This window comes from Nelumbo lutea, chromosome 5 (genome assembly GCF_056320005.1).
Source record: "Nelumbo lutea isolate HS-2025 chromosome 5, American lotus-T2T, whole genome shotgun sequence".
NCBI classification, from domain to species: domain Eukaryota; kingdom Viridiplantae; phylum Streptophyta; class Magnoliopsida; order Proteales; family Nelumbonaceae; genus Nelumbo; species Nelumbo lutea.
Window position 1 is genome coordinate 17,358,774 of NC_142688.1, and position 22,967 is coordinate 17,381,740.

Sequence of the window (22,967 nt, forward strand, 5' to 3'; positions counted from 1 at the left end):
ACGTGTATATTATGTAATACCAAAAAAAATAGAAATTTTGGATGTATTTATTTTGACTGAAATTTCTTTTGTGTACTAATACAAATGAGAAAATTGTCATTTTTTTTAGGTTTTATTTTGTTTTGCTTCAAATTTTATTTTAGGTCATCTGCACTACAAATAAATAAATCAAAGTAAAACCTATAATCAAATTAAACCAAAATTTAGACTCAACTTATTTGCATTCTCATGCTTTTGCATCAGTGCAAATGAAATTGCACTTTAAACAAGGCCTTAACTACAAAGTAGAAAATGTTCAGAATTTTAGCACATCCATTGAATCATATATGCAATTATGCATGCGCGTCTAGTTTCTAAGGCTAAGTTTGGTTTGAGGAAAAGTTTTTAACAAATTTGGTGAAATTCCTTGCCAGCTTTTCCTCGACATTACTGCTATCAAAACAAACACAGCCTTAAGTTGTGCACGTGCGAGATTATTGTTCAAACTTCAAAATGAGCTTGGTCTTACCGACTTTTACGGTAATCTCGCGACGTCGCGCTGGAGACTTGCTCTAACGTAAAAACTGATTCTCTCTGGTCTTTTCTCCCGCTCTGTTCGTCTTCTTCTATTCTCCTACCTGCTCTCTGATTCACTGCTTCTCTCTGTCTCTTCCGTTCTTTCACTTCGATCTCTGAGCCTCTCTCTGTAACTCTCGTCGCCATGGATGAAGAATACGACGTCATAGTTCTCGGAACAGGTCTCAAGGAATGCATCCTCAGTGGTCTTCTCTCTGTCGACGGACTCAAAGTAAGCCTCTATCTACATTATTATCTTCTTGCACATTCATAGATTTTACAGCATCGAAATCCTAGTCGGTTGACGACGATCAACGATGAGAGATATGATCTACTTGTGCTTGAATCTTTGTTTAATTTGGAGAACTGCATACAAGATACGCATCTACTTACGTCTTCCCTGGTGTCCATTGCTTTGCACATTCTTGGAGTTGTATTTGAACGACGCTACCTTTTCCTTTTTTTTGGTGATTATTGATTTGTGATTTTTTTTTCTATATATATGTAATGAATACTCATCCATCTTTTTAGAAGTGCTAATGTCGTTCAATGTTGAAATTGATCAGAGTGAGTTTCATAAACCTGATTTAGTCTTGCCTAAAGGTTGCAGTAGGCGTCCTAGCTCGTTGCGTATCGTATTTGTAGAACTCATGAACTCTATCATGGTAATTGATATGCGTTGTTGCATTACTATTGATCCTAGTAGCTCGGATGTTAAGCTGATCTAGAGTCCAGACCTTTCGGATTTGTAAGCAAGAAACTAGCTAGTTTTCTTTTAGATGTTAACGAATCTATTTATGATCGTGATTAATCACCGCCTACAGGAAACAAAACTTCAATATTGATTAAACAAATCAAGGGGGAACTCATATATGATCCTTTATTCACATGTCATGAAAATGCTGTAAAATGTAGGTTATTCAACTACCTATCCAAGATGGCACATTTCGGTTTAAGACTTCATAAGAAGACACTATGATCCTAGCTGTTGGGGATCCGGATTGGTCATCATTTTAGTGTTTGAGCCATATAGACACTCTGAGACTTATTGGTTTAATAGATTTAGAATACTAGCTTAATTTCTTTCTATTTGAGTACGGCATTATTTTCCACATAAGGCTCTACAAGAGCTAGGATAAGTCCAAAGAAAATGTTGTCTGAAGTGATAAAAAATGATTTATTTGAAGAGTTGTTATCTGACATAAAACAAGGCTCTTGATAGAGCATAGTGGCGGGACAGAATTAAGGTAGCTGACCCAAATAATTGAGATTAAGTCTGATTTGACTTGAGTATTATCTCCTATTAGGTGATGGTTGATACAATCTTTCCACACCTTGGGAAGCCAATCTAGCATTTGCCTTTTAAGTTTGGTAGTGTTCAATACCCATCATTTTCAGATCTCCTTTCTTGTCTTTCTCTTTTTTCCTTATGCAGCTGCATAATACATTTTTGACAAGGATGCAGACTTTTTATGACTTATGAGTAATAAAAAGAATCATGAAAGTTCTCCTTGTTTCAATCTAAAACGGATGGAAAATTTTCAGATACAAATATTGCCCCTTTTACAATGGGAAGTCTGCTTTCCTTTCCATTTACACCAAAACAAATTAGAAACTAGCAAACGCTGTAAACTTTTTTTTGCTGTAAAAGTGATGGTATAATAATAGCTGAAAATATTTCAGTCTGAAAAGTGGTGCATCCATTTTATGGAAAAACAAATGCAGCCTAAAGGAAAATAAAATAGCTTGATTTGTCAAAATCTTATAATCTATTATAAGATTCACAATTCAAATCATGAACTCTAAGGTTCCAATTCAAATATTATGACTAAACCCTTTTCTAAAACAAATCCTACTGTTATTGTTTATGTCCTACAATTTAACTAATGGATTTTGATATGTCTGATTCATACAATTTGATTGGGTCCTGGTTTTGTATTTTTTTTTTTTTTACTTTTTTACAATGTATTTAGTTTTAATAAACTTTCTAGAATAAGACTGATCTGGTTTGTTTAAAATCTATTTAAAACCATTTTATTTCCATCATAATTTGAAGTAAAACTTTATCATATCATCTATATATACCGCAAGGCTATTTGGAATTCATCTTTAGCCTGCATTTAAAAGGTTTATGTAAAACAAGGGGTCTGGTCCTTTACATCCTATTTGTTCAAAACAGGTGTTGCATATGGACCGGAATGACTATTATGGAGGAGCATCAACCTCACTTAATCTCGTCCAGGTAATTTTGTAGTTGTCATGTGACTACTGTCTGAGAAATGCATTTACATTTGTATTCGTATTGTTTCATTTTTGCTTGGTTTTGTAGCTTTGGAAGCGATTCAGGGGCAATGACAAGCCTCCAGAACATTTGGGCTCAAGTAGAGAGTATAATGTTGATATGATCCCTAAGGTATTGAGTGACTTTTGCATCTTCTGTTATGTAGATAAGATGACCCCCTGGTCTCCATGGTGCTACGATAGTTTTTTATTGCACAAGTCTTATTAGTTGACTTTCCTTACATTTTAAGGCATAACCAGATATGAACTTCACCTCTGTGTCCTGAATAATGGTAACAAATTAAATTTTTGATATATGTGGACAAGATAGGGGCCATTACTAGTATAATGGTAAAATCTTGGGCTGTCAGGCATGAGAACACAAATTCCAGTGTGAGGCGACCACTTTGTGCCAACAAGAGTGCCAAAGGTTAGGACTGTATCCAGTCCACCCCTCCCAAGACTCCAGATAGCTGGGACCAACATTGGGTAATGGCCTTTATATATATGGACAAGATAGAGGCACTACAACAATGATGTAGACTTGTGAGAGTAAGTATACAAATTTTATGAAGTAATCAAGGATAAGCAATCTGAGAACCACAATGGATCAATCCATGCTGGATTTTCTAACTTTTCCAAACCACTGCGTAGCCAGAAATTCAGACAGTGAGTGAAAAGGAAAAATAACTTTTGTATTTCTGGATTTAGTAGCAAATTTGTATTGTAATAATGAGTGAAGTGTTTTCTCTGGTTTTGATGCAATAAATTAAGGAAGTACTTAGGAAAACTTTGTGAAACACTTGGCTGAACTAATTTATTGTATTAATTAATTAATTAATCTCTGGGAAGGGCAATGTAATAGGTCTAAAAAGTCTGAACCACATCTCCTAGCAGAAAAAAGTTGGAGACTTTTTATTTTTCCATTGTATTTTTCTTTATTGATAAAGAAAATGTTAAGGGAGAAAGGTTGGAGTTTTTTCATATTACAGTTTCTTCATTACCAATTGATCATTAAATAAAATGGCTCTAGATTGAGGAAGCCTGGAAGCAACAATACCAAAAGGTTCAGAACATCAGCTGATGTCCAATTGCATCTTAATAATCTTGTCATCTTAAAATTAAAAAATGTATTTTCTCTGATTTTAATGAGTTTTAAGTGTAATAAAGAAAGAAATGATCTATTAGGATGTACTACTAAGTCCAAAATGTCTCGTAACGCATGCATCTTATGTTTCCATGTGCAATGAAGTTGTTTTAGACATTTACTTGTGTTCAGGAATTATATATGAAATGGAATACAAAGCAAATTATGGATTTCTGATCATGGCTTCCATCCCTTTCTTTTAATACAATGAGTTGCTTTGTAAGATGTTACAGTGGAATAATATGCCATGTAATTGACTATTCTTTCAGGTAGATGAATTACATATACTTGAGGCAGAGAAATTTCTGGCATTTAATCTGGTTTTGTTTCTTATAGTTTCACTTGCAATTCTGAGGAAAGTAACTCTATGCTTTGGCAGTTCATGATGGCAAATGGTGCTTTGGTTCGTGTCCTCATCCACACTGATGTCACTAAGTATCTGAACTTTAAGGCTGTTGATGGTAGTTTTGTGTACAACAAAGGGAAGGTATGTTGTTTTCCCTAAAAAATTACAGCCTTTGAATATGTTGTCAACAGGAACATTTAGTCTGTCGTTCAGATATTTTGAACTTTATGTCTTTATCTTTCCTAAAACTAGGCTTAGAGAAGAAAACTTTCTTGTCATTTCCAGATTCACAAAGTTCCAGCTACTGATGTGGAAGCATTAAAATCACAACTCATGGGACTGTTTGAAAAGCGTCGTGCGAGGAAGTTCTTCATTTATGTGCAAGACTATGAAGAGAATGATACAAAATCTCATGAAGGACTTGACCTCAAAAAAGTTAAAGCAAAAGATCTTATCTCGTAACTACCTTATTCTCATGTCTCTTTCTTTCAATTTTATGTTGATTCAATAGTCATTGGCCTAAATTTACTTTTTTCTTCCTAGTTAAGAATGCAACAGTTAATTCATGATAAATATTATTGTGTTTTTTACCAACATTAAGTGATCCTACAAGTTATTCAACAATGATAGGTGTAAATTAAAATTGTTTTAGTCATATATTTGACTAACTTATGTTTCTCAAAAGAAAGTTTGATTTATTTTGTGTCATAGAATCTAGACTTTATGTTGTTGTTGATGTTTAATAGTAAATGCACATATATGCTAAGTATCCGGTATGAGAGCCTCCCGTCACTGTCCTATTACATATAAGTGATATGGAATATAGATCCCATTCCATTCAGAGGTAGATATTCTTGTTCCTTAGCAGTTATTTGGCTCCAGTTCCTGTCACTGTTAAGGTATTGATCATAAAGTGACAGGAAACTCTCATCTTGAACATTCCTTCCAATACATGATTCAAACATTTGATCTTTTTAACATTTTCTATGTGTTATTATCCTCTCCTGTACCTTAAAAGATAAAGAATATGTAACCATCTTCTAGTTGAATATAGCACATGAATGCTGGTTCATACATGAATTGTTTTCAATTCCTCAGGGCATCCCGGTAATGGAAAGAGTGACAATGCTAGGGTGTCCATTATGATTTACCAAGAGCCTCATGATTATTCAAAATCACCATCAGCAAATTTACGTTAACTTTCTTCTCAAATTTACTGCACACTCTCCCTCCCCTTCCATTTCACCATCCCATGTGCTTCCCACTACTCCATCATAGTTCTCTGGTTATGTGTATTAGGCTTTTGAACAACATAACCCACCCACATGTATGGTCCAAAATAAAATAGTAATAAGGGAACTATTGCATGTGAGGATTATTAGGATATGTATACTCCTATTTTTAGTTATAGTAGTTGAAATAAGAGGCATTTGACAGTAAGCATATTTTGACAACAATTAAATCATGTTGTCCAGATTCTACAATTCAATACACTTTATGAATGCAATCCAAAGGATAATTAAAGCTACATATTTCTGATAATTTTGTTCTGTATTAGCTGCTAAACCTTTCCATACTATGCTGTTTATTGCTACAAGTTCATGAGTTCTGCCTTGTCATTCTTCACACTGTGTTCTCTTTTGATTTGTATGGAGGTTCTTCCAGGCTCGTGATTACAGCATTTCACTAATATAATTTAAAATTTAAAATACTAAATATTGGAAAGTTCTAGAAGCTATTGTGGTAGATGCAAGAACATACAAACAGACTTGTAAAGGTGATATTTCAAATACAAAGCCAAAAGAATAATGGTAGAGGGAAGTAGGGAACTGCACATTTAAGGGCCTGTTGATGGCCTCAAGCCTAAGAAATTAGGTGAACATACAGCTTAGAATTTTGCAGAAATTTCTTTAGAGCTTTAAGTTCTAAGTTCAGTAAGGGCATTATGGATAATTTGTATCTTTAAAATTTTACAGGTTTTAAGAGAGTCTTGTTTTGCTTTAGGTTACTACCTAAGTCTTCTGATATGGTTGGTTTGGAAGACCAAGATTTTCACAATTGTAAGAGACTATAGGGAATAGTTAAATAGGAAGGAAGAAAAGATTTGGAGGAGGATATACTTATTGTATTGAAGATTTCAAAAAGTTCTCCACTGATTTCTCTGGACTATGCAGTGGAACCTAGAATGTTAGCTTATTTTTATGAGTTGATTTACTTTCCTCTCTTTCTGTAGCTTTTCTTGGCCCGAATAAACTCTTTCATTGGGGGGGGGGGGGTAAGAAAGTGAAAGATTGGATTTGAACCTCAGCAGCTCAGTAAGAACATCCACAAACTTTTCCAAACTCTTTTCTTTTATTTCCTTTTTAATCTTCCAACCCCAAAAGGCAAACAGCACAATGTCGATGTTTCCAATACATGCTTTATTGATAACTTCACTTTTTCAGTTAATGCCCCTTGTCATTTTAATAATGCCAACATCGTTCTTCTAAAGAAGTCCATCACAAGGTTTTTTTTTCAGTGTCTATCATCTACTTAGGCGTGAATTATGGGTGATATTGTTTAACAGTAAAGTGTTATTTGTTTTGTGCAGGAAATATGGGTTGGAAGACAACACGGTTGACTTTATTGGTCATGCTTTGGCACTCCATATAGATGATAGGTACATAGATGAGCCTGCAATGGATTTTGTGAAGAGAATAAAGGTGAAAATCATAATACACTTCTCTTCCATCTTAATTATCTATTTAGTAGTTTTGAATTCATTGAGCTCATTGACTCATACACTATTGTCAATGTTTGTAGTTTATGAACATTTTATTCCAGTATAGATACTTTATCATAGCTGAAATAGTAAGAAATGATTTTAAGTGCTCATAATTTAACAATGGGAATGGCTAACAAAACGGAATGGTGAAACAGGATTCATGTATCCAACCCCATATAGTTGGGATAAGGCTTAGATGATGATAGATACTCATAGCCAGCAGTGTAAGCTAGATTATATGTGTTTTAGGTAAGATAGAGAAACTTTTGGAGTTATAAAATTCTTATCAAATGATATCCAAGAAGTAATTGTATACCATGCCCCTCAAGGCATGGAAATTCAGCTGCATCGGACTAAGAGAGATGCTAATTGTTTGGCTGATGTTTTGGCCAAGCAAGGGGTGGGAAGAAGCAACTTTTTCTGGGTTATATTGTAATTTTTGTTTCACCTCTTTAGGGAGCTAAGAGAGTTTATCTCCCCTCCTCTCCTTGTAATTTCTTGATTTTTATTTAATGAATATCATTCAGTTATTGACCAAAAAAATGTATACCATGCCCTATTTGCTTCAATTAATGAATTACCTCTTCAAAAAAATAATGTAACCACAGTTTCCTTGTTATAGCCAGTGCACCACAACAATGGCCCATAATAGGTATTAGGGCAGTTGGGAATTCCATTTTGTTCCTCTTACTGTTTGATGTTTGTCTTTGAAAGAATGGAAGGTTTCACTTGTTCATTTTATTTTTAAATTAAGAGATATGTTTTCCCTAGTTAATAACCAAAGACAACGACCTCATTTCCATTTCTTAGCCATGGGAAAGGAACAATAATTTAGAATATGGTAAATGAGCCTATGATATGATATTGAATAAGTACCATAAGATTAACCTTTCAAGCATTGGTATAGAAATTTAGTAAACTAACCTTGAAGTTATTTCTTTTCTTGGAACATATTTTTGCACAATGTTGGATTTATAATCAGATATCTATTTTGGCCTTTGTTTTGAAAAGCTATATGCCGAGTCTCTAGCACGTTTCCAAGGAGGATCTCCATATATTTATCCACTTTATGGACTAGGTGAATTGCCCCAGGTTTGTTTTCATATCTAACTGAGAGAATTTGTATGGTTATCTTTTCAATATCTTTGACATGGTATGTGTCAAAATATGCAGGCATTTGCTCGTTTAAGTGCTGTATATGGTGGTACTTACATGCTCAACAAACCAGAGTGCAAGGTAACATCTGGAAAATGATAAAATGGGCTTACTGTTTCTATCCTATATGCAGGGATCCAAACCCTATTTCCTGGTGAATATATAATTACTCCTGTCATTCAGAAAATTAATGGCACTTGACTGAGATAAAGGGGTGAAAATTGGCATAGCACTGGATTTTTTGTGCTAGATTTTGTGTTTAATCAAAGAAAGACATAGGACAAAGTTACAATAGTGCGGGATCTTTTTCTATAAAATAGGGGTGCAATCAAATCAAGCTTTAATCGAAAAGTTCATGCTCAAGTCCGATTAGGCTCGATTAGAGTTCAGTGCTAATCAAGTTTGAATCTCAGTGTAAGTTTGATTAGTTATTCAAACTCAAAGTCAACCAATAAAATATTCGGCTCAAAGGCTCACAACCTTGGTTTGATACCCACACACACTGTCAAACTCAAACTCGAACACAAATATAGGAATATTTTAGTTGAATGAACCAAGACATGACAAAGTTCGGTCGGCTCATTGTATGTTGTTTCTACCATTCACCCTGTATATTGGTACCTTCACAGAATAAAAATGAGGAGCAAGATTTTGACTTGGGAATTGAACTTTCATCTGTTAGGGAGTCATGATCTATAAATATAGTAGTGTCAGACCACTAGCACCTTCTAACAATATCTTGTACTGGAGATTGTCAGGTAGAGTTTGATTCAGATGGAAAAGCCTTTGGCGTGACATCTGAAGGAGAAACTGCCAAATGCAAGAAAGTTGTGTGTGATCCTTCCTATTTGCCTGACAAGGTAGAATATGACCACTCTACTATCTATAAGCAGTGGTATTGAAAGTTGGCTTTCACTAGTCTTTCATAACAGGCTTTTGAGTTGCAAATACCCTGCCACTGCAACAGGTTCGAAAGGTTGGAAGAGTTGCTCGTGCTATATGTATAATGAGCCACCCTATCCCACATACCAGTGACTCCCACTCTGTCCAAGTTATCTTGCCACAGAAACAACTCGGGCGTAAGTCAGATATGTATGTATACTAAATTCCTCCTGGATTTCTTGTAATACTAGATAAATGGTTACTGGCAATGATTCATATGATGTCTATGAATTCATGTATCTTTGTTTCTGTGAATATATATATATATAGATAGATAGATAGATATGGGAATTTAGTATTATGGGTTTTAAATCCATCATCTGTAAAACAGTATTGATGGCAAGTGTCACATTTTAAATAGGTCTCTCTTTTTTCCAGTTTAAAGGTCCTTTTTCTGTTATGATAAAATTAGATACAATTACAGTAATTAAACATTAGCAACACCTTAGTCTACAGAATCTGAGCCTAACAATGGACATCAAATCATCTGCCACAGAGAGCAAGCTTATGTCCATATTCTAAGTTGACTGAGAATTATATGAAGTGATTAGAAATGGAAAGAAAAAGAAAAAACCAAATTACTATCCAAACCCCTAGAGCTAAAATATTTTTCTTCCTGAATCTATGTTTGCTATAGGTACCTGTTCTGCTGCTCTTATGCTCACAATGTAGCTCCAAAAGGGAAATACATTGCTTTTGTGTCAACAGAAGCAGAGACTGATCAGCCAGAAGTAGAATTGAAGCCTGGTATAGGTCTACTTGGGCCTGTAGATGAGATGTTTTTTGACATTTATGACAGATACGAACCCATCAACAATCATGATGCTGACAATTGCTTCATATCTACTGTAAGTACAAATCCATATTGCATGCTGAGGTGAATATGATTGTCCATTTATTGTTTTCTTGTAGAGATTATTTGAATGCAGAAGACTCAAACCTAGGAACAAGTGCATCTTCAAAGTGTTTGAGTTTCTAAATGTGGGATATCTACCTTTTTAACTTTTTGTGATCTCTTTCACCATAGAAAAACAAGGATGGTGTGTTCAGTTTAAGGGTATTCACTCTTGCTGCAGCAGCACTGCAGGCTCTGCTGCTGCAGGCCAATTAAAACATATCCATGTTGAACATTTGGGAATTCATTCTTGTTGAATATGTTGAACTTGTTTGGAAGCATGAAAATGCGAGTGACATATCTTTGTTTTGACTGATCCATGGCAATCCGCAGCAAAAGTGAAGTTGTGGTTGTTTTTCATTCTAGAAATTAGGGCCTTAGGGGGCAGCAATCCTGATTTTTGGACGTTTAACTGGTATTTAGTTGTCTTTACTACAGATGGTTACATGGTACTACAGCTAACATTTCAAAGTTTAATTAGTTACAACAACTTGAGTTGTGTTTGGTGATGTCACAAGGAAAAAAAAAAGATATCTTGCTTTTCTGTTCCAGGGGAATAGTTGTTTTCCAAAATGAATTTTCCAAAGTTGGGCACCTTTTCATCATTGCTGTGAGCTCAATAGTTGTTTTCTTGCTTTCTCCCCTTCACTTTTCTCTTTCTTTATATAAGAACTATATTTTTCAATTACATTAAAATTTTCAATGTCCCATAGATCATGATGTCAGGTGGCTCATACCAAAGCCTCTTGGCATCACTATAACAGTTTCCTCGCACAAAATATGCAAACTGGATTTCTTTCAATTTTCTTTTTTGAGACTTAACAGTTGTATTTTATATTAAAATGGAATTGGTTGCAGAGTTACGATGCGACGACACATTTTGAGTCCACAGTAAAAGATGTCATTGCCATGTACAGCCAGATAACTGGAAAGGTAATCCTCTATTTTGATTAGAGTTACATTCCATTTAAATACATAGTCTCCTTTTGATGAAACAAATAATAAATACAAGAACCTTTGACTTTTATGTGCAGCTAAAGTTGCATGTATCCTTTAAAATAGTTTCCTTTGCTTTGGGCATCGTGGAACATGATGTGTCTCATAACCATGACAAGAAAGGCTCCTTGGAAAGTTTGTTAATGGGTTTTACCAAAAAAAAAGAAGAAGAAGAAGAAGAAGAAAAGAAACCTTGGATTTCATTGTTGTATGCACAAGGCTGTTCTCATAATCCCTGTGGCCTTTCTCATAAATCAATCTATCTGATGCAATGAGGGCAGCTCTGATACAAAAAATGCAACTGGGAACAAAAATCCAACGTGGAAGAATGAAATTGGCCAAAAATGAGCATGGACAATACCATCTCTAGAGGAGATAATATGGAAGTATGCAACTAAATTTGATAGCCAAGAGAAACAAAGGAGAATTTTAACCCACACAGCCTACAGCTAGAATTTTCAGTCTCACCTTGGAACTGTATTTTAATTTTGAAGTCATACCAATCAACAAGATACATCTCACCTCTGAAAGGGATTACATGAAGCAAGAACATCAAAAAGGCATGAACTGCTTAAGAAATTCTCTCTTCCATTTCATTTGATTGCTTAAACTAAACACATAAATTAGACCCCTATTACAGGGACACTGGGAACACTCTAGACTCGCATGCTATAATTACAGTAATTCTTTCCCATTTCTTAGGCTTAAATATATATACAAACGTGGTTTTCATCTTCTAGTATACTTTACATGATCCCAAGTTTTTTCTGATTCTAACCTTACCAATTTCCATATTTTTTAGTGTATCAAAAGATTCACCTTTTCCATGTTGTCAATACCAAAGTTCATGAACTTTAGAAACATAAGACAGTAGCACCATTACCCAATGTTGACCCCGGCTATTGAGGGTCTCAGGAGGGATACAATGGATATAACCTAACATTTGGTATCTTCTTGCACAAAATAGCCAGTCTTACCATTACACCAAGAAATGGCCCCTGGGTTGAGTCTTGACTGGCCTAGCCTGAGTTTGGGTTGGGCTGGCTTGGCTTGTTAAACTATGGCTGAGATTGAGCCATTTTTTGGCCCAAAATTGAGCTTAGGCTGGGAATTGTCTGGCCTTGGTCCATCTAAAGGGCCTAATGGCTCAACTTGACCTATATCCATTATCAAATTATAGCTACATCCTACATGAATCTTGTTCAACCATTCTGCTCTGCTCAGTGTCACATACATTGTTAAATTATGGGTCCTCAAAGCATTTCTCACTATGAACACAACATATGTAAGGTAGAATTTATCAAAGCTGACCTCAACTTGGACCAGCCTGGCCTCCTCACCTTAATAGTAGATTCATAGTCCCAAGGAATGTGATTTGGCAAATAGATCATGAACCTGGATTTGGACATGGGGTTGTATTTGGGTTTGGACTTGGGATTAGGTAGGTATAGGCCTAATATTGGATTTAAACCTGGTTACAAAACTTGTTATGGACTTGAGCTTGATTATTCTTCGTAGGTCACAATATATTTTTAAGCACACTGATGGTCTATAAATTTGAGGTTCACAAAGTGGCCACAATAATAGATGTAGCTCCAGTGTAGATATGGAAAGAATGAACTATTCTCACAAGATTAAGTATCCAACAAGTGTTTATATCAATGAATTTCATTGTCTCATGTTTCAGACTCTCGATCTTACTGTGGATCTGAGTGCTGCCAGTGCTGCTTCCGAAGAATGAAATTTGATGCCGTCCTCACAGCCTAAAAGCATTATTGGAGCAGCTCCAAGGGCCTTCACTGCTGTGCTTTTTCCCTTGATATTTCTTTTATTTAATTTTTTATTCTTCATTACATTTTCCTTGAATTATTTATTAATTTTTATGAAGACAAGATAGGTTATTTAGTTGATGTATTTCTGAGACCTTCATGGGAAGTCTGAGATTTTTATTTCCAGCTCCTTCTGGAAGCTCATCAGAGGAAACATGTGGTAGATAGAAGACCACTCTGGAAGCTTTGTAATAGATGGTTTTCTGCTCCAAACCCTTTTCATTTTTACAGTAAACAAATGAATTTTTCTGCTTTCTTACTGCATTAATTTTCCAAGAAGCCTGGCAAAATCTGATTATTGAATAGAACTGATAGTTGGATAATATATCGAATAGCGTCGTAAAGTCTGAAAGAACATTTTTGATTGGAGAGCTTCTTTTGCAAATTGTAATATATCCAGATGCATGCATTGTACTGCTATGCTATTGATACTTGTCAATTCAATAGGTAAAGGTAGCAAGAAGGCTGTGTTTAACTTTTCTGCTATACCATTTTCATGAAAGTAAGTCATTTTATTAGTAATCAAATAAAGAGAATATAACATAATGGTTAATTATAATTATGGTGATGATAATGATGAATGAATTCAGTTCGAGTAAACTGGTTCCAGTGGTTTTTACTACACTTCAACTTCTTCATGAAGATAATTCAAAAAAAAAGGAAAGTGTGAGTTTGGTTTGACAGAAAATAAGAGAGAAACAGAAAGTTGAAGAAAAGTTCATAAGGCTGTGTTGAGTAAATTCATGGAAGTGCAAATAGGCTGAGTGTAAATTCTATTTTGGTTTTGTTTCAGATTGGTTTTCAGTCGTTTGGTGTCATCTCTGAACCAAACCTCCTACCTCTAGAGAAACATCCAAACTGCTCTGAGGCTGGGCAACTAGTGAACATGGTCAGATGTTTTTTAGAGGTCCAAATGACAATTATATCTTCTCATCATCCAGATGTTTTTATTATTTTTAATTTTTTTAGTTTGTTAATATTTTTTTTGTAAATGTTTTAAAATATAATTGTTATATTTTACATAACTATCTGTTTTTACATTATATTTTAGATAACCAAGTATATTTTATTTTATTTTATTTTAATATTTTGAATAAATTTTTCATTAATTAATAATAGGGTAATATATTGTGATTATTTTAATGTTTTAATGCACTTGTTTATGAATTCTTATATTAATAAATAATAATTAAATAAAGAAACGAATGTTCAATCTTAACAACATCTAGAAGTACCAAGAAGATTCTTTCGAAGGGAGAAATTATAAAATAGATATTTCTTAGAGATCATAACAGAAAAGCAAAAGGGCAAATTTTGACTTTTCAATGATACAAGCTGTTCTTACAACTTTTCTGCTTTTCCAAAAAAAAAAAAAATTGTTCAAGCCTCAATATTACGACCTTGGTAACTTCACATGCAAGTTTTACGCTAAATCTAAAATTCTGTTCACCATGATAACCTTTCGTGCCCACCAAGCCAAGCAATAATTCACCTGATTCTTACTAGGAAGCAAATAAAATATGCATTGAGAATATATTTGATCAATCTAGAAGCAAAAGCCCAGAAGAAGGAAATTATAATTTTGTTTTTCAATTTTTAATTAAGGAGAATCTAATAAAATGACACTTCATTGGGAATAAAATACAAACTTGAAACATGTTATGCAATTTCGTTAATATGCCAAGGACTTGGATAATTTCCTTGGAAAGCAGTACATTTGTTATTTAAAAATAAGAAAATAAAAGAATGGCAATCCAACAGCAATATATAGAAATAGAATGATAATAGGATTAGGGGGCTAATAAAGGCAATTAGAAGAAAGAAACGGGGGATAGAATGAAATAAAATTAAAGAAGAAAATAAAATGAATGATATACTCATTCTCAATAATATAAAGGAGAGAATAACTCATGCAACTAACACGATTGGTGTCATTCAATTGGGTTTACAAATCAATTATCGGAACAATTGATGGTGGGATGAGATCAAACCATGGTTGGTTGGTTCAAACCCAAACTGTCTTGCTACCTATGCAAAACCTCTTTAATGCGGATACGATTCTTTTCTCTTATGAAGAGTTTATAAGAAAACATTTTAAATTTGATCATTTATGATTTTTTTTATCAATAACACCAGCTTCATTAATTGATCATTTATGATTCAAATGCATCTTTTCATAGAAATGATTTAACCATAGTATTACATCATCCTTTCGTATATGGTGACAACCATCAGTATGAAGGTCTTGTAGGATTTTTAGCATCACTGTAGAAAAATAGGCAAGTAATAATGTAATATGCTAATTTAGTCCAGACAGAGAAGGCTAGATTGGGGCAATTAATACCAAAATGAATCCATACTAGTAAACCATTAGAGAAGATGTTCTGATTAACAAAAGAAACTTGGAGTGGCAGTGGGAAGAAGAGGGGGAAAAAAGAAGAAAAGAGTCCTATTAGGTGACTACTCCCTCTTAGATTTGGAGAGAGCTTTCTTCCTCTGCCCAAGCATATGCTGGTACATGTGTGGGCTGCCTGCGTTTAGGTTATAATAAGAAACAATAAGTAAACAACAAATCAACAAACCAACTGTAAAGGTATGATCCAGCAAAAATGAAAAAAAGAGGTGCATGCCTGGGACATAGATTCCAAGGGTAACAATTGCTGCATAGAAGTTATCAAAAGAGAAGTTCCATTTGTTTGGCATCCTTATGCAATACTTTTCAGATCCCTGCAGAATCCCGAGTAGAAGGTAAGGCCCATCTTCAGGAAAAGATAAAGTATATTCCTTTTAATACCTAAATGCCCAGTTACAGACAAATAAAGAAACAAAAAGAACTCCGCCTATAACCACTCAGTGGAAGGGGGTGCCCAATATAGAGGATAGAACACTCCTCTCCCACCCAACCCTCACCATATCATCCGCCAAGTAATTGGCTGATCCAGGGGTAGAGTTCGACAAGATATTCATAATGAAAGACAGATTATAATGAAACAATGCATTGACCCTGGCTATGAAACTTCTTCCATGGATAGAATGGGTTAAACTTCTTCTTGAAAATTGGTAAAGGATTCTTAAAACTAAGTACTGTATGAAGGGGCACATAGAGAGTGATGTCCTTTCAAGATTAACCACTGTATTTCAAACTACATGGAAAATCGCCTAGTTCATTAGATCAAAAGGTAATTTTCCCCCAAATAAAAACAAGCCTCAGTTGAGAGTACAGCACAGTTATGCATTGACATGAGACTGGAATATTTACAGCAAAACTTGCCTCCTCCAAGGATCCCCCATGTCTTATCCATAAGTTGCAGAGAAGAAAATGCAGATACAATGCAAAAAAAAAGAAAAACCACTAAATGAATAAAAGAACAACATATAACCCGCTAGTCTCCAACAAAGAGCTTTTCCCAGTCTCAAAAGTGTCCATGCTATAATGAATGTTACCCAGATACTTCAAAATGTGTTTGATCCATGTTGGATACTCCAATCTTCAGCGTAGAATCCTGGAACCACTCTGTATCCATAGTATGTCCAGGGCATATCTAGGTATAGCCTGCAATCCTTGGTGTGTAGGTCATACTAGTATTCAACCAAAAAGTATGATTGCTTATGCACCAGCACATTCAAACTCGGTATTTTGGGATCTATACCTAAGCCTGTCAGATCATCTATCATGATGTCTAGCAAGCCAAAATAGCAGGCACATTGATTATAACAGCTTGATTATCCAAAACATTAATGAACAACTTACTGCCTCCATTAAGATTTTTTAAATGATCCATTGGGCTTTCAGATGATTATAGATAGACCTGTTCATGGGCTGGGTAGCCCAACGGGATGGCCCAGCCTGGCCCATTCTAAGTTGGGCTTGGACATAAATTTAAGCCCACGGTCTCAGGCTCAGGCTCGGGTCCAAAAAACAGATCTTAGTTTTTTTGCGCTGGACTCAGGCTATCTCAAAAAAGCTCGACCGAAGCCCGACTTCATAATATACTATATAGCAATAAATGTATTTTATATAATAAAAATATACATATAATATGTTCTTTTCTTTGTTCCCCTTCTTGTTTTTCAAGCCATAGTGAGATGTTTTATTATTTTGGGTTTTGAGGTCTTTTAATATAAATAAATTATTTTCTTATTGAATTAAAAAATAGAAAAAAATATATTATTTTCTGGATGAGCTTTGAGCTTGGGCCCAGGCTTCGGGCTTTATATGAGGGCCAGACTCGAGATCAAGACCTGGGCCCAATGGTCAGGCCGGACTCAGGCCCGGGCCTGAATATATGCTGTTAATATAGAGATAAAGCCTGACCCAAACCCGTCATGTCCCATCCCGTGAACAGGTCTAATTATAGACACTTGAGAAGTTGCCACATGCATTTAGTGGAAAATGGCAATTTACTCACTTAGAATCAAATATTTTGTATAAAATCTAATAAATTTGAGTAAATATAATCAGGGATAAAAAATAACTAGAATCAGTCCATTGGAGTTTAAACTTAGCTTTAAAATCACCTCTGTAAAGCTTCTTTCATTCATATATTTTTATGATGATTGATATCTCTTACAGTGCAATTAGTGTTCCTTTTGAAATCCAGGTTTGTGTTCTTGGGAAATTGATTCCTTCTTCTGTCTCTATGAAGAATATGAAAAGAAGAGAAATAGGATAATTTTTGAAAACAAGAAGCAATTCTTCCCAAGAAATTGCATTTAAGCTAGTTTTTAATAGATTGGTATTTAATCTTTGAGGAACTTAATTATCTACACAAGTAATATTCTGGGAGGGATTAGCTATTATTCTGGGGGAGGTACATGTTTGTAAATTTCATTGTTTTTCTAGTTGGAAAATGTATTGTCTTATTACATACTTATGATTTTTATAATATAATCATAATAAAACTTCCATATGATATCAGTCAAAAAGAAAAACAGTAAATAGTGAAAAAGAACTTCACCTTGATATATGGCAGAGCAATATATATTAGACCCACTTCACTGGAAATTCCAGTTGGGTACAGTATCAGAAAGGTGCTGTACCTGCATATTATCAATTTGGTGTTGATGAAATAACTTCTAGGAACTCAATTACTAACATGTTAATTGGACAAGTTATACCTGAGCCACAAAAGCCAGTAAGGTGTAAAGCCAAACGCTTCCTTCATGCCAAAGAAAGAATATCGAATAATCTGCATGTACAAGCCATGAAAAACTATTCACCATTGCATTGTGAACAATAATCACAAAATCAGACCAGCATTAGGTTTCTATAATCATGGCAATGACATGTGAGAGCAAAATAAAAAATGGATTCCATGTGCAAGCGCTTATTCTCTTTTCCCCTTTTGTATAAGTTACAAGCACTTGTTCCAGTTCACTGATATCAGTTAACCATTATAAATTGGACAACAGCCATTAACCAACTAAATGTACTGTTTCTACCAGGCCATAAGAAATTATATGTTATTGATATATATTTCTCCTCTGAGTGTCACTCATGTTCATCTGCAAGAGTAGAAATGAGAATTAAAAATGCCATTTTGCATGAGATCTAATACAGGGATTTTCTTCTGAGCAAGTACCAAACAGCAGATCAATGTCTCACGTGAATTGGTACAACACAATGCTATCTAAAATTCTAAAGTACAAAATGATCATCAAATAAAAGATATGAGAACCAAATAATACAAACAAAGACTAAAAAATCTATTTGAGTGCACTAAGGATAAGGCTACGCATAAACTACACAGGAATAACATTCAAACGGTGACAAGGGAAATTTAAGCTATATTTGAAACAATTTATCCCCATGTTATGTACCTTAGCCTATGCTACCAACAGAAGCACGAGATTGGACATTAAAATAAGCAAACGAATTTGTTTTTCCACAATGGAGATGAAATTTTATGGAAAATAAAATCCTAAGACCTTAGTACCTCTGTGACAGACCAGCTGACGACCAGAGAACTAACAAGCATATGCGTCCGAGTCTGTCAAGAAAAGCTTCATATTGTTAGTGGAAATTTTTCTTACTATCCGACATAAATTATGGATGGTAAAGAGATTACCTCAGGAAAACTATATAAGATAGCCCAAGTCAAATATAATCTCGAACCAATCTGCGGCAATGTTGCGGTAATTGGAGATCTCACCAACCCTTTTGTCAGATCAAAAAGAAAAACAAGAGAAAAAAAAAAGGTTATTTCTTAGATCACAAAAGCGTTAACCCAAAAAAAAAAAAAAAAACAGATAGGATATGCTTCTCACCTAGGAGCCCATGAATAATCTGAGCCAAAATTAAAAGAAACAAGAAATAAAAGATTAATCACATAGAAAATTAAACAAACACTTTCGTGTCAAGAAGTTAAGAAGAAAATTTACAGTACCTCCAAAATGGCCGCCGTTTGAGCGAGCTGAAGTGGTCTTTCAACTGCGTCGTAGACATGTTCATAGCCGGATTCCCTCAAAGTCTTCAAGGCAAAATACAAAACTTGACACCTGAGACCATACAAATCGAAACAAATGAAACCAATCAGACAGTTGTTCAATAGTTCACAATCACAAAATACAGTTGAACGAAAATAAGAAAAAAAGAATCCAGCTTCTGGAAAGTGAAAAAGTTGGAGGACTCGTAAGAATTAAACTTGCCAGCCAAAACAAACAGCCCAGTTGTAAGCACTAAAGTAAAGGCGTCTGATGAACGACAAGAACCCCGCCATTAGAACAATCTGTAAGCTGGAGCTTTCCTTCCACGACTAACGAGAGACTGGAGATCTGAAGTAATATATATATAGACCGATAGCAGCGCTGAGAAGTTGAGTCTTGGAGGGCCGATGAGCTCGAGTTGATAGTTCAGAGTGAAGACTAAAATTGAGCAATAAACAAATAAGCATTAATCGTTCTAGGTGAGTGGGTCAACCAACTTCTTATTAATGTCGCTTCCCTGCGCTCAACGGTTTTCTAGAGTTACATATAAATTTAGGTGGCGTTTGGTAAACTATTTGACTGTGGACTTTAGTATGTCAACAGCCAAAGTTTGTTTCTTTGCTTTTCTGCTTTGTCCATGTTAATGAAACTGTAAAAAAGGAATATTTCTGATTAGTATCCTGTACTGTGGGTTTAGTGTTATTTTTGTTCTTGAATTTTAAAATGTGACAATTTAGTATCCAAATTTTCAAAATGTGTTAATTTAATACCTATCGACGCTATTGTTAAGTAGAATTTGAAAAGAACAAATGCCCTTCAAGTATCATCTATTTATTTTATTAATCATCTAAATATTGATAAAAAATAAACAATCTTAAATTATTTTTCTCTTCTATATAAGAAAGTTTAGGTCACCTCTCAAGGGGACGTTTTAGTGACCCCAACTTTCTTGAATCCAAGAAACAATGATTTGGGACTGTTTATTTTTTGTCAATATTTGGATTATTTATAAAAAGAAAAATAGATGATACTCGAAAGACATTTGTATCTTTTCAAAATGCCATGATAGGTACTTAATTGATACATTTTGAAAGTTTAGGTATTAAATTGTTGCATTTTGACCAAAGTGGCATTAAGCCACCAAAATACAGAGTATTAATTAGGAATTTTCCAAAAAAAATATATAGTTGAACTGTTTTCACTACAAAGGGAATGTAATAAAAGTAAAAAATAAATAAATAATCATTTCTTTAGATATCAGACAACCAGTCGGTGCAAACAAACGAGCCCTTACGTAGCAATGGGAAGGCATGTGCGGTGTGCGTACGTAACTACGTATGTGGAAAATCAACTCATATCTCCCAATAAATATAAATATATCCGAGATATTTTCTGGTATCATGTTTCGAACCCTTTTTTATTACACCGCTGAGATATGTGAGAAGACTTTTTACTTGCATGAAATCTGGGCTGGGCACATCATTTCTCACTTGTACGTTTGTAACCCAGCCCACAATTTATGGGCCGGGTTATAAAATATGAATTGAATGCGTTTAGTTTGAGACATATGATACATATTTTTTATTGAGAGATATAATATATATATTTTTATTATACTTATAGGCCTGAAACCCGGGCTGATCTTATATTTCAGGCCCACACTCAGGCCTTATTATAGGTGCCTTTCTCAAGTTGAACACTTATTAAGATTTAAATGGGCTTAGACCACTTTTTTTTTAAACCGGACCGGAAAAACCGGGAACCATCACTTGATTGGTATTGTTTTCCTCCAAAACCATTTTTTCCCTTAAAACCATTGATCTTGGTTAGCAAATCGTTGAATCGGCTGATTAATCATTTGAACGGTTTTGACCGTTTTCTAATTTTTTATTTTTTTATTCTTTTTGTCAGAATGGACCGGCCATTTGAGTCAAACGTCAGCCATTCGAACCAATAACCGGATCCTTGACCGATTCGGTCACTGGTTCGTTTTTAAAAACCATGGCTTGGACAGTTAGACCTGATGCAACATGAATTCTTTAAGTTGGGTATCTGGTTTGCATCGAATCTTTTACTTGAGATAGGAAATTACATTATGAAATGTATTTTTAAAATATATTTCAACTTAAGTCAAATTTCAATAAAATATGTCTTTATCTCTCTTTTCTTTATTTTTTATTTTTTTGGTTGACTAGATGGATTTCACAGCTTTATAATTTGTATTTAGTAAAATTCAATTAAATTGGTTAATCGTTATTTCATTTTCTTTCTTGAAAGTGGAGCTAACCACATGTCCGATGTATGTGTTCTCATGAATTGCAGTCCAGCATCCTGTCCATAAATTTGACATCAATCCACGGATAGGATTCAGTACATTCCTAGAAACCCTAGCTCCATCCTAGGGGTGGACTGAACTATAAAAAAACCCTTCTAAAAGGAAAGTGGATGTAATTACTCTCAAATTAAGTAATTATAAGTATATTATATATTATAAAAATATAAAATTTGATATATATTAGATATAATGCATTTAATGGCGTAGACCCAAACTCCGGCCTAGACTTATATTTCAGGCCTTTGGCCATAGCCTTTATCATAACTGCTAAGACAAGCTGGCCCATGATCACCCTTGGAAGATAGGTAACAATGTGTCTTAAAAATGGCTCCTTCTTGCTTGAGTGCATTAATATATAGGGTAAATTGCTCAAACCTCCTTGAAATTTGGTAATTTCATATAACCTCCCACATAGTTGCAATTAGACCCCCTTTTGTTAGTATCCTCTAAAAAGAGAAAAAATATAAAAAATACCCATGCCATTGCTTTTTGACCAAAATGTTTATTTTTCAAAGTTTGTCTACACATGAATTGTTAGCTCAAACCCTTTCAATCTCATTTCTAAATTTGATTTATTTTTCAAATTTACTATAGGTATCAATGGCTCAAATGTAAAGCTCCGATTTTAAATTCTCTCTCCTTTTTTTTTTTTGTAGAAGCCAGCCTCGATGGTAATTGCATAAGTATCTTGAACATTTTTATGCCTCTTGTTAGAGTATTCTAATAGAGAGGGGTTTACTTATAAATGTATCAAAAAGATCAGAGAAGGTAATTGTAATTACCAAACTCTAGGGAGGTTTCAGCAATGATTGGAAACTTCGAGGGAGGTTTAACAATTTACCCTTATATATAGTAGTTAATAGACATGTTCACTTGGGTTGAACATTTGCCAAAATTTGAATGGGCAGAGCAGTTTAAAATGTTCATTGGCCGAGCTGAAGCCTAGCTTTGTGAACAGTTATATTAGTTAACGATTGCCTTATACTTTTCTTTTTTATTTTTTATTTTTTGAAAAAGACCACCATATACTTAGTATCGGATATTAGATTTTTATCTATCAGTAAACCATAATAAGAACATAGATGTTTAAAATATATTTCGTCTCAAGTTGAATTTCTATTAGTAGTTTCTCTTTTTTATAGACTATTGGTTTTGGTTGAGTCTTGGGCCATTTTCAAATTGTGTTTAATAAAATTCAATTAAAGTGTTAATCTAACATGGGTTTCACATCCGAAAAACCCAAAGAGAAGAGCCAAGTTTTTTTTTTCCCGACTGGCCAAAAACTAATAAACATTGA

General features: G+C 34.4%; 2 protein-coding genes across 2 annotated transcripts; one reads left to right on the forward strand and one right to left on the reverse strand.

Moving 5' to 3' along the window:
• Positions 1–518: 518 nt before the first annotated feature.
• Positions 519–13,177, forward strand: LOC148850659 (guanosine nucleotide diphosphate dissociation inhibitor At5g09550). Its single transcript, XM_088945496.1, has 13 exons — positions 519–787; positions 2,735–2,797; positions 2,885–2,968; positions 4,362–4,469; positions 4,614–4,786; positions 6,919–7,030; positions 8,104–8,184; positions 8,266–8,328; positions 9,006–9,107; positions 9,215–9,339; positions 9,827–10,037; positions 10,943–11,017; positions 12,768–13,177. The coding sequence occupies exons 1-13, from the start codon at positions 701–703 to the stop codon at positions 12,819–12,821; spliced, it is 1,338 nt and encodes a 445-aa protein (XP_088801622.1). The 5' UTR covers positions 519–700; the 3' UTR covers positions 12,822–13,177.
• A 2,060-nt stretch (positions 13,178–15,237) lies between these two features.
• Positions 15,238–19,854, reverse strand: LOC148850660 (very-long-chain (3R)-3-hydroxyacyl-CoA dehydratase PASTICCINO 2A-like). The gene is made up of 9 exons (XM_088944652.1): positions 19,558–19,854; positions 19,296–19,407; positions 19,177–19,195; positions 18,978–19,066; positions 18,846–18,899; positions 18,028–18,098; positions 17,868–17,949; positions 15,540–15,636; positions 15,238–15,440 (listed from the first exon to the last, which is right to left on the reverse strand). Exons 1-9 carry the CDS (start codon positions 19,626–19,628, stop codon positions 15,370–15,372), a joined length of 666 nt encoding a protein of 221 aa, XP_088800778.1. The 5' UTR covers positions 19,629–19,854; the 3' UTR covers positions 15,238–15,369.
• Between the last annotated feature and the right edge of the window lie 3,113 nt (positions 19,855–22,967).